Here is a 15,547-nt window from a genome sequence, read left to right on the forward strand (position 1 = left end):
CCTCACCAAGGTCATTATAACAGAGGGAACTGAGCCCCTTCACCAAGGTCATTATAACAGACGGAACCGAGCCCCTTCACCAAGGTCATTATAACAGAGGGAACTGAGCCCCTACACCAAGGTCATTATAACAGAGGGAACCGAGCCCCTACACCAAGGTCATTATAACAGAGGGAACCGAGCCCCTACACCAAGGTCATTATAACAGAGGGAACTGAGCCCCTTCACCAAGGTCATAACAGAAGAAACCGAGCCCCTACACCAAGGATTCCAAAGGAAGGGACACACCATGACTCATTGAACATTACATCTGACAATAGGGGACAACCTCCAGTTCCACAGGTACAAGATGAATAGTGTTGTGTCTTCCCCTTCCGAATAGATTGAAAGACCTCATACATGGTCAGCAAGAAACAGAAGACATGAGTGAAAATAAGTCCTTTAAAGATGTGTAAAACACAAGAACATTATGCGTATGATTTTGTGCGTATGATGGGAGAACATATTCCGCAACCATCTGCCTTGTAAATTACTGCCTATTGTTATTCTTTCTACATCATGTGTCATTGACTAACTGTTCTCCCATCATACACTTACAAGATGTCCAATTATTTCACAGTATTTCAGAGAACACATATTACAACAAGAAAAAGAAAAAAAAACAGCATTATCAGTACAAGAGAGCCTTGAACACAGGTACATTTTATTTGAAAGAATATTAGTCGACTGTGTTAGGAAATTATTTTTACAATAACACAAGATAAAGAGAAACCTTGATGTTACAAAACATAGTCGGTTATTATGTCGGTAGTACTGAATCGGAACATTCCCTGGAAACGTTTTAAATATAAAGAGTTCTAGATATACAGATGTCAATTCCTTATTCCTAAAGAAAAACAAGGCATTCAGTGGTAAATAAAATGTTAACAAGGTTAAAGTGCAATACCGACAATGCCAGAAGATATTTTACATGTAATATACACAACACCGTTTAAGAGGCAAGTTAAGACAAATAAAGCATAGACAGTTCTTATGAGTCAGAGTTGACTGATTCATTAAGTTCAGATGAACATTTTAGGTCTAACAGTTCTCTAGCTACTAGTCTTTGTCCACACCTTTATCAGTAAAGACCAATTTCTAGCTGTTGGTCACGGTAGCTATTTGTTCTGCTTGCATTTTGGATAAGACACAAATAAAGTAAAAACAAAAGCATTAAAAGGAGAAAGTATATCTTACATCTAGAAACAATAAAATATTATCTGATCATATGGATATAATCCAGAGAAAATATACAACAATTAAAATACAAAGCGAATTACAACATTAAAATTAAAGGTCCAACTGCAGAGCAGACAGCCATACCAATGCAAAGACAAGTAATGCATAAATGAAAATATGTTTGAGAAATAGATTTCTATGAAAACGTGACCGCCCACAGCCCAGAAACATGAAAAGCAGACAGATATCAATTTAATAATTACAGACATCTATTAATAACATATATTGTCAAAAGCCTTTTCAACAGAAGAGTGAATAAAGAAAGACCATAGAAAATAGATAGGACTAGGCTCATTTCCCAATCAACCACTTATAGCTTGCAATTACATCTTGTTAAATCACTGTATATGGGGCCTCCAGGAAGTTGCCTAGAGCCTTGGCACATGAATGTTGTGTTAACCAAAAGCCATGTTGTTATGTAGCCTGGTCCCAGATCAGTTTGTGCCATCTTTCCAACTGCAGTATTGTTATTGTCAAGCCAAACATGACAAATTCCATAAGTTAGCAAGAGAGCAGAAACAGACAGGCACCCAGGCTAGATCACATTTGCATTACAAAAAAAGTAATGTGTATAAAAATGTATATTGAACATACAACTGCAGTAATTTGGAAAGGCTGCATGGCCACACTTCAAAATCCATTTAACATTGAATGATAAGTTAATTTGATAAATTCACCTTGAAGTAGCACACAAATAAAAATGTTTAAACAATACATAGAATGTATTAAACACCCAAAGGGTGTTGCAAGGCAGGCAGTGTATGGGAAATTAAATCAAACTATATTGTGGTATTATAGTAGTGACTAAACCACAGAAAGAAATACCGATAGCTGTAGCACTTCATAACCTTTGGCCCCGAGAAGGGTAAACTAAAGTGGATGAGAGGGGTTAGAGAGGGGGATAGAAAAAAACAAGTCCTGGTCGGGGTTGGGGTCAATTCCATTTCAAATTGACTTGTCCTGGCCAGCCATGGACTCCTTCAATCGGACTGATTTCCTGATAGACCAGAGGGTGAAGAGAAATCAAAATTTAAAAATATAAAATAAAAAACTGAACAGGGACACACATACCATCTATGACGCAGTTTGGAAATGATCAGCTGGACAGCTGCCCACTTAAATGTTTTTGAGGCAAACCAGGATAAGGAAAATTACTTATTTTACACTTTCTATTTAAAACGTTCATCCCTTCAAAATGGGCCGTGGTGGCTGGTAGGTTGGCATGTAGTCTCCCTCTCACACAGCCACCGACCTTTGTGACAATCATCTAGGTAGTGTCCCAAATGGTACCCTATTCCCTACGTAGTGCACTACTTTTGACCAGAGCAGTAGTGCACTACGTATAGGGCATTTTATCATAAAGGCCAAAATTAGGGGAGGATAATCACACACACACTTGTGTATTGTTGTACTGTGTCTGTTGGTGGGGATATGCTGCTGCTCACTCAGACAGCCTTGGTTGTATTGCACTTTACAGGAGAGGCTGCTGATAGTAGGCCTGTTGCTGCTGTGGGACCTGGTGCGATGAAGCAGCCATTTGATAGGAGGCTGGTGGCAGGTTGGAGTTCTGATAGGCCGACATGTCCATCTGTGGGGCTACACCCATCTGTGGTGGGTAGCCGGCAGGTGCATATGGAGAACTGCAGTGAAGAGACAGAATAGTACAATAGTTGCCACCTACCGCCTAACACAAGCATAAAGGCCGACATTTAACCTTAACACAGGAGCAATGCCCCACAAAAAAACTTAGCTCACAAATCCTCTAGTGGGATGTCTCAAAACAAACATATAAAACACAAGACTGGCCTCACAAAATGGCTGCTGTTAAGCTAGCTAGTTGCCTAGTCCGGTGTCTCATGGTCCAGGGCTGGTATACCGAGGAGAGGCCTACCTGTAAGGAAGCTGTGCTGGCTGACCATTGGGAGATGTGACGTTAGGGGGGAGCGACTGGAGGGGTCCGGGTTGGTCAGAGCCCATGTAGGCCTGCTGGCCTGGGGGGCCCTGGGGTATCCCTGGAGGCATGTAGGAACCACCAGCCTGACCTGGGTATCCCTGAGAGAGAAAGAGACCTGTGTTCAATATGAAATTTGATAAAATATTTTATTTTATTTATTTAACCAGGCAAGTTAGTTAAGAACAAATTCTTATTTACAATGACTGCCTACACCGGCCAAACCCGGACAATGCTGGACCAATTGTGTGCCGCCCTATGGAACTCCCAATCATGGCCGGTTGCGATACAGCCTGGATTCGAACCAGGGTGTCTGTAGTGACGCCTCTAGCACTGAAATGCAGTGCCTTTGGGCTCCCGAGTGGCGCAGCGGTCTATTTCATAGTACACTGTATATTGATTTACTCCACAAAAATATAGCATGCGTTGGCAAGAAACAACATTACTTCAGGTGCAGGCAGTTACACAAGGGACAGCTTGTTTCTAAAATGGCTTTGCAGAGCTGTGCAGAAAGTGACAAGGAGGTAAAAAGAGTCCAAGCATGACCACTGGAGTCTCCCATTAGTCTACGTCTCCAAGGAGGGACACTGACATCCATCATCAGGGACAAATTGCACAGCAGACAAAACACACGAGGTCACACAAGGTCTGCGTCTGAAATGGCATCCAGTTGCCTACATAGTCCAACTACTTTTTACCAGAGCCCACCATATGAATATGGTGCCTTTATGGACCCTGGCATAGTGTCTGCCTTCACTGAGGTCACCTGTTTGTGGATGTACAAGGTAGTGACCTGAACAGAAAGTATGTCACAGTGGTTTGTTTCTTTCTCCTAATTGACCTGCATGGGGAGTTGAGAGGCAGGTGCGTAGTGGGGCTGCTGCTGGGACTGCAGTTTGGAGTAGGCTGTGTAGAATGGTGCCTCGTTCATCAGTTTGTTATAGAGCTCCAAGGCCTCCAGCACCTTCACATTCAGCTCAGACAGCTCAGAGTGTTGCCTGCCAGGGATGGAGGGAGAGAGAGGGAGAGCGAGAGAGGTTGAAAAAGAGAGAAAGAGGGAGAACCGCAATGCGAAGGAGAGAAAAGAGGTCATCCCGACACTTGTAGGACAAAGACTAAGGTTCTGTGAGGGTGATGATCCCTGGTACTCATCCAGATAGTCAACATAAAGCAGGTATAACTAAATTAATAACTATGTACACTGGCCAACCAATATAAATAAAGGGTGTCATGCAAACACTGCAGTGTAGCCTCTAATATACTATATTGTCCATTATGAGTAAGTACACTGCAGTTAAATTGACTTTACCTGTCAATGTCTTCCAGCTTGTCATCAATCATTGGATTCATCTGCTCACAAGCACCTGAGAGGGTAAAACATTGATAAAGTGAGGCTAAACAGACAAAAACAGTGTGAATGTAGTCAAGCCAACTGCAGTGTGTGTGAGTGAATATATAGTCAGGCCAACTGCAGTGTGTGTGAGTGAGTATATAGTCAAGCCAACTGCAGTGTGTGTGAGTGAGTATATAGTCAAGCCAACTGCAGTGTGTGTGTGAGTGAGTATATAGTCAAGACAACTGCAGTGTGTGTGAGTGAGTATATAGTCAAGCCAACTGCAGTGTGTGTGAGTGAGTATATAGTCAAGACAACTGCAGTGTGTGTGTGAGTGAGTATATAGTCAATGACAACTGCAGTGTGTGGTGTGAGTAGTATATAGTCAAGACAACTGCAGTGTGTGTGTGAGTGAGTATATAGTCAAGACAACTGCAGTGTGTGTGTGAGTGAGTATATAGTCAAACAACTGCAGTGTGTGTGAGTGAGTATATTAGTCAAGACAACTGCAGTGTCCAATGACATGGGATTTATAAGAGCAGTAAGTCAATGTTTTATACCCTCCAGTTGGGACCAGCTCTGGGCAGTCGGTGCTGCATCAGCAGGGTCAGTATTCTGGAGCAGATACAGCGCTCCATCCATCTTCTCCTGGGGGGGGGGGGGGGGAGAGAGAAGAGAGAAGAAGATGAGGGGGTGAGGGACAGGTGAAGGGAGGAGAAAGAGAGTCATATATAATGCTACAGGGTTTTCATTGGTCAAATTATCAAAATGAATGGTGGACTGATTGATTGTACCCATTTAACCAACTATGAATAAGCTAAATTATATAGGCCTGCAGGTATGGACAGCCATAGGCTGAATCCCAAATCACTCCCTTCCCCTTGGTCCTCTGTTTGTGCATTCACGCGCGCCTCCTCCATATGCACATCGCACCAGGCTTCAGAGCAGCAACAGGCCTACTATCAGCAGCCTCTCCTGTAATGGCAGGCAACCAGGGTGCAATACAACCAGGGCTGTCTGAGTGAGCAGCAGCATATTTCCACCAACAGACACATTGCAAGTGTCCCAAAGCTGGGTGTAGGGGAGAATGAACTCTCCAATAGCCACTTCAGCCAAGCCAGCAAGGCTGCAGGCTTCAGAGTGAAGCACTATCCCGACACACACCGCAATACGTTTGGAGTTCGCAATGTAATACAAAAGAATGGAGGAGGCATGCTTAAATATATGCCACGTGTCTGATTTCAACACCTGACACAAATAACAGATGAAATACCTCCCAAATAAATGGTAACTGTTACTGAGGTTCATCTTCTAAAGTGACAGTGGGATTTATTCATTAGAATTTCATGCCAATTGTAATATTTTAAAGTAGAACATAACTGCATCATTCAAGTCACGAGTGTCCCGAAGTTGATGGGTTTATTGATCCCCTCGCCACTCTCTGGAAGTCACCCTCGGACTTTCGTCAGCAACACGTGACAACGTGCGAGTGGTTTTGGAAGCACCAATATTGTAGGTCCAGTACGTAGAAGCACCCACCTCATCTATAAAGACAGGCTCAGACTCCACTATGGCTTCTATGCTGGGCTCCTCCGGGGCTGGTGTCTTCTCCACATACGTTACTGTAAGGAGAGAGATTTACATTTGACATTTAGCCGACACACTTATCCAGAGCCACTTCACGGTCAGGATTTCAAACATGAAACCAAACACTAGAACGACTCTCCCTGCCTCAGTATGAGACCGGGGTATGAGGGTACAAGAGAGTGAGGTATGGTACAGGATAAGGGGGAGAACCTACCTAGTTCAGGCTCAGCATCGAGGTTGGTCGTGACAAAGTTGGATGGGAAGAGACCAACTCCTCTGTGGTTCTCTCCTTTCCACCAGTTTGAATCACTGTGGCAGCAACATGGTGTTATCAGTTCAAACATTCTTGTAAGTAAACCATTCATTTTGTTTACATAAAATGACTGCAGAACCTGAGAAGGTTGGCACTAGATATATGACTGAAGACAATTAAGTTGAAGCGTGGTTTCCACATTGGCCTATACAATAGGTCAGACTCAGGTTTCCATAGCAACACGTCGTTAGCTACCTGTCGTCCAGGACTAGGATGAGCTCCCCCGTCTTGAAGGTGAGCTCGTTGTCTTCGGCCGCCTCAAAGTCATAGAGCGCCCGCACCTTCCGAGAGTCCTTGCTACCCCCGCCCCCGTTGGTGTTGAAGGGGGGGTCGGCGGACACGGTGAGGGGCCGCGTCTCAGCATGCTGCTTCTGTTCCTGCAGCGACAGCTCAATAGCTGCAGATAGGAGGACAAAGGCATGAGGGTCAAAACACATACTATCATCAGGACAACAATGGAAATAAGTTCTACACAAATGTTTTAATCTCTCTAATATTGTATTTATTCATCCACATGCACAGTTCATAATGTAATATGATGAGGTGTTCTAGAATCTGTTGGATAGGATCTGTACCTTTGGCAAGGTCGTCATCATCAGATGGTTTACTAACAGCAGGTGTGGTGACCTTTAGGCTGGACACCTGTTGACAAAGAGGTGGGTGGTTATAGAGAGCGAGAGAGAGAAAGCCTTCCAGGACAAATGGGGATTTGGATTGTTTGTGACTGACGCCGTCCTGTAGGGAATAATAGGTACTACAGGCTTTCCATGTAGTATTGTGGTAGTAAAGAGATTATGAATAAGAGAGAACCTAAAATAAATCATCACTTCATATGCTTAAAAATATAGCCCAACAGGAAAATAGTGACATTCTATGAAGAATAAACTGCTGTCTGTGAGAGGGGTTGGGCAAAGTAGTTTCAGTAGCAAACTCCTCACAGTGCCACTTATTAACAGGACACTCAGCCGACCATTTTAGCTAGGAAGTAGGCTAAACAAATAAGCACCAGACGGTCCCTCAATCACAGCAGGAATTCTCATCCCCCTTATAGGTAGAACTGGGGTATTATTACATCAGAGGAAATTCCATTCTGCACTCACACCTTAAAAACAGACACACAAGCTCCACCCTCCTTCTCTTTATTGGCAACACATGGGCGAGCAAGTGCACTGAGAACACAGGCAGACTGCACAACACGGAGCCAGCGAATGTATACACACAGAGCTTATTTGTTACAGGGGACCACAGGTGGAAGTCACGAGGAGAACTTTGTGTTTGAGATAGGTAGACGATAACAGTTGTTTTAGTGAGTCTGGCTACAATCAGAGGGTAGAGTACTGAAAGATTATGGTGAAAAAAATTAATAAAATGTCAGGTCAAATGGCTCTATTTTCCAGGTAAGGCACATAGGCCCTCAAAGAACAACGTAACATCAATGCCCTCTGGCACAAAAATGGTAAATTAAAACAATAGCCAAACTCTTTTAGGCGGGAGAAACAGAGTTAGTAGGGATGGGAGACTGGCCACAGCTTATACAATGGTATCAAAACAAATGTTATTGGTCACATACACATGGTTAGCAGATGTTATTGTGAGGGTAGCGAAATGCTTATGCTTCTAGATCRGACAGTGSAGCAGTATCTAACAGGTAATATCTAACAAATTCCACATCAAAACCTAATATCTAACAAATTCCACATCAAAACKTAATACACACAATCTGGTAAAGGAATGGGATGAGAATATATAAGTATAAAATATATGGATGAGCAGTGAGAGCAGCTAAGATGCAATAGATAATGAAGGATACAGTATATACACATATGAGATATGTAAACATCCTTAAAGTGGCATTATTAAAGTGACTAGTGTTCCATTTATTAAAGTGGCCAATGATATCAAGTACGTAGGTAGGCAGCCCCCTCTCTGTGTTAGTGGTGGCTGTTTAACAATCTGATGGCCTTGAGAAAGAAGCTGTTTTTCAATCTCTGTCCCAGCTTTGATGCACCTGTACTGACCTCAGCTTCTGGATGGAAGCAGGGTGAACAGGTAGTGGCTTGGGTGGTTGTTGTCCTTGGTGATCTTTTTTGCCCTCCTGTGACATCGGGTGTTGTAGGTGTCCTGGAGGGCAGGTAGTTTCCCCCCTGGTGATGCATTGTGCAGACCGCACCACCCTCTGGATGAGCCCTGTGGTTGTGGGCGGTGCAGTTGCCGTACCAGGCGGTGATACAGCCCGACAGGATGCTCTAAATTGCGCACCTGTAAAAGTTAGTGAGGGTTTTCGGTGACAAGCCAAGTTGCGCCGCCTTCACCACACTGTCTGTGTGCGTGGACCATTTCAGTTTGTCGGTGACATGTACACCGAGGAACTTYAAACTTTCCACCTTCTCCACTGCTGTCCCGTCAATGTGGATAGGGGGGTGCTCCCTTTGCTGTTTCCTGAAGTCCACGATCATCTCTTTTGTTTTGATGACATTGAGTGAGAGGTTATTTTCCTGACCCCACACTCAGAGGGCCCTCACCTCCTCCCTGTAGGCTGTCTCGTCGTTGTTGGTAATCAAACCTACCACTYCAGTGTTGTCTGCAAACTTGATGATTGAGTTGGAGGCGTGCATGGCCACGCAGTTATGTGTGAACAGGGAGTACAGGAGAGGGCTGAGAACGCACCCTTGTGGGGCCTCAGTGTTGAGGATCAGCAGAGTGGAGATGTTTCCTACCTTCACCACCTGGGATCAGCCGGTCAGGAAGTCCAGGACCCAGTTTCACAGGGCTGGGTCGAGACCCAGGGTCTCAAGCTTAATGATGAGTTTGAAGGGTACTGTGGTGTTGAATACTGTGCTGTAGTCAACGAACAGCATTCTTATATTGGTATTCCTCTTGTCCAGATGGGATAGGGCAGTGTGCAGTGTGATGGCAATTGCATCGTCTGTGGACCTATTGGGGGCGGTAAGCAAATTGGAGTGGGTCTAGGGTGACAGGTACGGTGGAGGTGATATGATCCTTGAGTAGTCTCTCAAAGCACTACATTATGACAGAATTGAGTGCTACGGGGCGATAGTAATTTAGTTCAGTTAGTTACCTTAGTTTTCTTGGGAACAGGAACAATGGTGGCCATCTTGAAGCATGTGGTGACAGCAGACTAGGATAGGGATTGATTGAATATGTCCGTAAACACACCAGTCAGCTGGTCTACGCATGCTCTGAGGACGCGGCTAGGGATGCCGTCTGGGCCGACAGCCTTGCTAGGGTTAACACGTTTAAATGTTTTACTCACGTCGGCCACGGAGAAGGAGAGCCCACAGTCTTTGGTAGCGGGCCGTGACGGTGGCACTGTATTGTCCTCAAAGAGCGCAAAGAAGTTGTTTAATTTTTCTGGGAGCAAGACGATGTCTGCGACGGGGCTGGCTTTCTTTTTGTAATCCATGATTTTCTGTAGACCCTGCCACATGTCTCGTGTTGAGCAAATGAATTGTGACTCCACATTGTCTCTATACTGACGCTTTGCTTGTTTGATTGCCTTACGCAGGGAATAACTACACTGTTTGTATTCGGTTATGTTTCCAGTCGCCTCGCCATGATTAAATGCGGTAGTGCGTGCTTTCAGTTTTGCGCGAATGCTGCCATCAATCCACAGTTTCTGGTTAGGGAAGGTTTTAATAGTCACAGTGGGTACAACATCTTCTATACACTTCTTTATATACTGGCTCACCGAGTCAGCGTATACATCAATGTTATGGTATGAGGCTACCCGGAACATATCCCAGTCCACGTGATCGAGCAATCCTGAAGCGTGGAATCCGATTGGTCAGACCAGAGTTGGATAGACCTAAGCACAGGCGCTTCCTGTTTTAGTTTCTACCTATAGGAGGGGAGCAACAAGATGGGGTCATGGTCAGATTTGCCAAAAGGAGGGCGGGGGAGGGCCATGTATGCATCACGGAAGTTAGAGGAGCAGTGGTCAAGTGTGTTACTCGCTCGTGTACTGCAATCGATATGCTGATAGAATTTAGGTAGCCTTGTTCTCAGATTAGCGTTGTTAAAAATCCCCAGCTACAATAAATGCAGCCTCAGGATATATGTTTCCCAGTTTGCATAATGTCCAGGGAAGTTCCTTGATGGCCGTCTTGGTATCCCCTTGCGGGGGGATAAACACGGCTGTGACGATAAGCGAGGAGGGTTCTCTTGGGAGATAATACGGTCGGCATTTGATTGTGAGGAATTCTAGGTCAGGTGAACAAAAGGACTTGACTTCCTGTATGCCGTTACAATTACACCATGAGTCGTTAAATCATGAAACATACACCCCCGCCCTTCTTCTTACCATAGAGATGTTTGTTCTTGTCGGCGCAATGCACTGAAAATCCTGTTGGCTGTACGTACTCTGAAAGCATGTCCCCAGCTAGCCATGTCTCTGTGAAACAGTACGTTACAATCCCGGATATCTCTTTGGAAAGCAACTCTTGCCCTAATTTCACATTAGCGAGTAATATACTCAGAAGCGGTGGGTGGTGTGCGCCCATCCGAAGCCTCACTAGAAGACCGCTCCGGCACCCTCTCCTCCGACGGCGTTGTTGTTTTGGGTAGGCCTCTGGAATCAGTTCAAATGCCCTGGGAGGTGCAAACAAAGGATCCGCTTTGGGAAATTCGTATTCCTGGTCGTAGTGCTGGTTGTGCTGGTAAGTTGAAGTCTCTTTGATATCCAATAGTTCTTCCCGGCTGTATGTAATAACACTTAAAGTTTTCTGGGCTAACAATGTAAGAGATAATACATAAAAAAACGAAATACTGCAGTTTCCTAAGGACTTCCTAAGGTCATCTCTATCGGCGCCATCTTCAGCAACACTASGTTAGGGGGATGGACGCCAGGCTGTTGACCACTTTACCTGTGAGCCAGAAGACGGGAAGACGACCCCCTCCTCTCTCAGAGACTTTATGGTGGCACTGATCAGACAGAGCTGTGGATCTTTCTGGAACTCATCACACCACTCCACCATCATCCCCTTCAGCTTGTCACACACCTTAGGGTGGGCCTGCGGGGATAATAGTAATTATTTTTAGGCTACTTATTTATTTGATAGAGACAAAACATTGACACAAAGAGCTTGATAGAGCCAGTCGATTGTTATCCTCACGTGCATAAGTCTGACCATCATCAATTCACCAGACATATTTCAACAGAAAAACCTTTGACAGCTTACGTACCCTGCTCAATATAGCTCGGACTTCAGTGGCAAAGTCCCGTGAGCAGATTTCTAAGTGAAAGATTCTTCCACTGTTATTGACACAGGCAGCCAGCAACTGAAAAAGAGGGAGAAAAGCCAGGTTAGTCCAGTAGTCAGCCTGGATGATCTATTTTGAGGCTTTACAGTAAAACAAGAATAACGCTTTGATTCACATCCACACCAAAGTTGAATAATTGATTAACACATATGACACCAGTGGAATTATGCATGTTTTTATGATCCGGGGGGCTAAAGTTGACTGAGTGAGAAGAGAGAGAGAGAGAGACATCTAAAAATAGAACAGCCATGTGACCATCTACCCCAATGGTGAGTCAGAGAGAAAGATCACATGGTCTGACGTTGAGCATCATCACTCCATAATAACACTGAGCAGCAGAAAGAACAAAACAGTAAAAACCTTTCTAGGGCCATGGATCATCACACTGACTGCTGTGGCATGGCTGCCCACTGCGATGATACTGAGTTACGAGCTCAGAGCTCTAGAACTGCCAAGAGCAGCAGGAGATGGACCACGCCTCCCAAATACTTTATTACATCAGACTGGAGTGTCATTGAGGCTTAGGGCAACAGTCAGTTTTTGATCCACCAGCCACAGTGTATAAAGAAATTCACACTCAGAATTTCTTCCAGCACATTGTTTAAACTCTGCTGTCCATCATATAGCAGGATTCATGACTCATATTACCTGTGTATATGATCCCAGTCACTCAACAAGCTCTAGGGCCTGACACCAGGAAGTGAAAAACCTGACCTTGCACTAGGTTCACACCTTTCCAATATATTTCTACATTGACACTAGGTTAAGCTGAACTCTATCATACATTAATAAACCTGTTATACAGTAAGGAAACCCGCTGGATTTTCCAACGGTCTAGTGAATTATGTATTTTGTCTTGAATAACACAATAACAAAGTGACTCACGGTGAGGGCTTGCATGGCAACATGTGGGACCTTGTGGTTGACTCTCTTCATCACAGACCTCAGGCAGTCCTTAGCTCTGGGAGAAGACAGGCAGGTAGAGACATACAATTAATATGGCACACAAGTAGTAGGTTATTATAACATGAGTCATCTTCAATATACGTTTATTAATTGCATATTAAAATACCCCACTCCCCTCCAATCTTCCTGGAGACCTGCTGATACACTATTATGAGTCTGTAGTTTCACATATTATTTCACAAATACTTGGAAGCAATGTTCCCTGTAAGAGAAGCACGAGATTAGAAAGTTGAGTGAAGTTCAGAGTTTTCGCCGTWAAAAAAAAAGACACATAACGTTTCCTTTCACTGTGGGAATTGTGATCGAATCAATGTAATATTAGCCAATTTCAATGCAACATACGGAAACAAAAACAAACTATGCAAGACTTAGTATGCAAAACTAACTGTGCAAGAGATTTTGTTGTAGGCAGAGCGCATCGGAGTATGATTCTGTGCATTGACAGGCATGACACAGGCTCGTACTCTACACAGACCGATGCGCCATAACCAATCAGAGCTGCAGTAAATAGACCTTTGCCCTATATGGATTTGTGCAGTTCACTTTTACAGTATGAGCGGTTACGATTATTATGTGCTTGTTTTGAGATCAAAGCAAGAGCTGAATGTAGCCATGTGTACATGCACATTGGTTCATATTTTTTGCTAGTTAGTGAGTTATTTGCCCAGTTATAGCTAATTTGTAGTCAGCAATGTGGGAATGATTGCTTCCTACAAGAGCACAAAACATGTACATTTGTAGCCATCTTCGAAAAGCTAGTCAGGTAAAGAGCTTTATTTTATATCTTAAAGAGGCAGTGTATATTTTGAGACAGGCTTGAATAAGCTAAGTAGCCAATATGCAGAGGGTAGCATAATTTGTCTGATTCTCTGCAATAATGGTTTGGGAATAACATTTATTTATTTTGTAAAGTGGTTTCTTGCATTAAACAACAACATTTTCAGTCACCTCCTTGCCTGAAGTGGATAAACAGGTTAATGTCAAGCCCTGCATGTTTTTTTTTCTCAAAGGTCTCATGGAATGAAGGCCTACATTGAACACCACACATTGGCTGCTACTGCCATTTCCATGTTAAAATATTATGTGATGCATTTTCACCATTGTTTTTTATTTATTGGTAGGCCTACATTATGATCAAATAGCCACAGTAGCCTACTTGGCCACTGTTAAAACAGTKAAATGAAAGCGGGTACAGCCTCAGTGTTCACAGTAAACGTGCACCGGTAGTTGCATAGATATTTCACAAGGTTCAYGGTTGCGCTCAGCCGACATGAGATTTGCTCAGTGACGAAAAATATTAGAGAGAACATTGCTTGGAAGTACTTGAAAATTAGCAAGGCAGCTAGTGCTCTGGTCCAAGTAAACAATGAAGTTATTTTAGAAACAGGAAGTCTCATTCCAGCTTACCCATTGGGTGTATGTCCAACCCTGTCACAGATATCCATGATCAGGGCCCAGTCCTCCACTGTCTTGGTTTCATTGGTGGCTTTCTCTGACAATGTGGTACACCGGGATACATGTGGTTAGGTGAGAGAAGAGAACCTGTGGTTCGGCATGTACTGTCCATATAATCGCTGCTTTAAACAGTTTGCGCCTGTATTTTCATAGGATTGAAAGTTACTACTATTATGGATGTTGTATGATTAAACTAGCAATAAAGCAGTTAAAAGTAAGTTATTCCTTATAACTTCTTTGTTATGAAATAGCCATTACACATCGGTGACTAGCTAGTTAGGCGTAATTGTKCAAAGTTCAAATAATAGTGTACAAGGGGACCATGAGAGCTTGTTCCAAAGATGATAAACTGTTCATGGAAAGAGGGTYATTTGCATGTAACATTTGCATAAAACAAGCAATTCAATGATACAGCTGAAAGAAAACCTAAAACTAATCCAACCCATACATCTGGCTAGTTAACTAGATAGATAGCTCATGACGTTATACTTTTTTAATATGTGAGTTTGTTGCAGTTCAGGATGTCTCGTTATTGAAAATCGTTGATTAGCTACAATACACTGATTACACAACAACTAGCTAACATATATAGCTAGCACAGTGGTAGCTAGCTAGCTAGATAGATAGGTAACGTTAGTATGACCGATCGTCATTTAACATTCAAACAGTCTGCTAACCCTGTGACTACTAAGTTAGACTTACAGAGTTTACCAAACCACATAACTGGTTAGCTATTTGGATAATATAACATTTGATTATAACGTCACCGTGTAGCCAATGATATGTATAAATAAGGTGTCTCCTTCTGTATGTGGTGTAGCCAGACTAGTTGTTGTTAGCTTGCTGGCTAGCGGTTCTGTCAGTAGCTAAGATGAAGCTAACTAACCATTAGCTCACTCCGAATCAAATTGCCCAWATGAAGTGCTCAACTTACCAACATCTTGGTCGAATGGATTCTGCGCAAATAAAGGCATGTTTATCCCTTTAAACCAACCGACGTTGTTGAGAAAGAAAACGTATAATATTTTTTCAAGAATATATATTTTTAAAAATCCCTTCCTCATCCATCAAACTCTGTACACTTATACCAGTTGCTCTTCCGTAAACTTGGGTGACTGCAAAAATGCCTGATTTCTTTTTAGAATTAAATGCAAAAACTATAGAACTGAAATAATTTCGACACTTATCGATGCATATATATTTAAAACTAATTAAAGAACGCAAATTAAACATTTCTGTATTTCTACATTCAAATGAATCATGTACAGGCAAATACAAATACACCTCTTATGACCCTTTAAAATATTTTTTCTTCTTCTGGTGTAACACTGCCACCAGTGGGTGGTGGAAGAGGTACGCGAATATTCCATTGTTCCTTTCCTCT

The 15,547-nt window shown here is 43.2% G+C and overlaps 1 protein-coding gene across 2 annotated transcripts; it reads right to left on the reverse strand.

Annotated features, from left to right (window-relative positions):
• Positions 1-683: 683 nt before the first annotated feature.
• Positions 684-15,286, reverse strand: LOC111977126 (signal transducing adapter molecule 2). Of its 2 annotated transcripts, XM_024006446.2 has the most exons (14): positions 15,098-15,286; positions 14,116-14,200; positions 12,628-12,703; positions 11,665-11,760; positions 11,346-11,492; positions 7,038-7,104; positions 6,658-6,859; positions 6,364-6,458; positions 6,102-6,184; positions 5,123-5,210; positions 4,539-4,593; positions 4,071-4,227; positions 3,170-3,330; positions 684-2,918 (listed from the first exon to the last, which is right to left on the reverse strand). In XM_024006446.2, exons 1-14 carry the CDS (start codon positions 15,225-15,227, stop codon positions 2,750-2,752), a joined length of 1,611 nt encoding a protein of 536 aa, XP_023862214.1. In that variant the 5' UTR covers positions 15,228-15,286; the 3' UTR covers positions 684-2,749. The 2 variants fall into 2 exon arrangements, with proteins under 2 accessions (XP_023862214.1, XP_023862222.1); XM_024006454.2 differs by lacking the exons at positions 14,116-14,200; positions 15,098-15,286 and adding an exon at positions 12,815-13,131.
• Between the last annotated feature and the right edge of the window lie 261 nt (positions 15,287-15,547).

Source organism: Salvelinus sp. IW2-2015, linkage group LG2, assembly GCF_002910315.2.
Source record: "Salvelinus sp. IW2-2015 linkage group LG2, ASM291031v2, whole genome shotgun sequence".
In the NCBI taxonomy this organism is placed as follows: domain Eukaryota; kingdom Metazoa; phylum Chordata; class Actinopteri; order Salmoniformes; family Salmonidae; genus Salvelinus; species Salvelinus sp. IW2-2015.

Excerpts from the sequence above, each read along its gene's own strand:
- LOC111977126 (XM_024006446.2), bottom strand. The coding sequence starts at position 15,227 with ATGAGGAAGGGATTTTTAAAAATATATATTCTTGAAAAAATATTATAC. Across the intron at positions 11,761-12,627 it reads TTGCCATGCAAGCCCTCACC|TTGCTGGCTGCCTGTGTCAA; the intron begins GTGAGTCACTTT and ends CCTCTTTTTCAG. Across the intron at positions 7,105-11,345 it reads TCCCGTCTTCTGGCTCACAG|GTGTCCAGCCTAAAGGTCAC; the intron begins GTAAAGTGGTCA and ends CTTTGTCAACAG.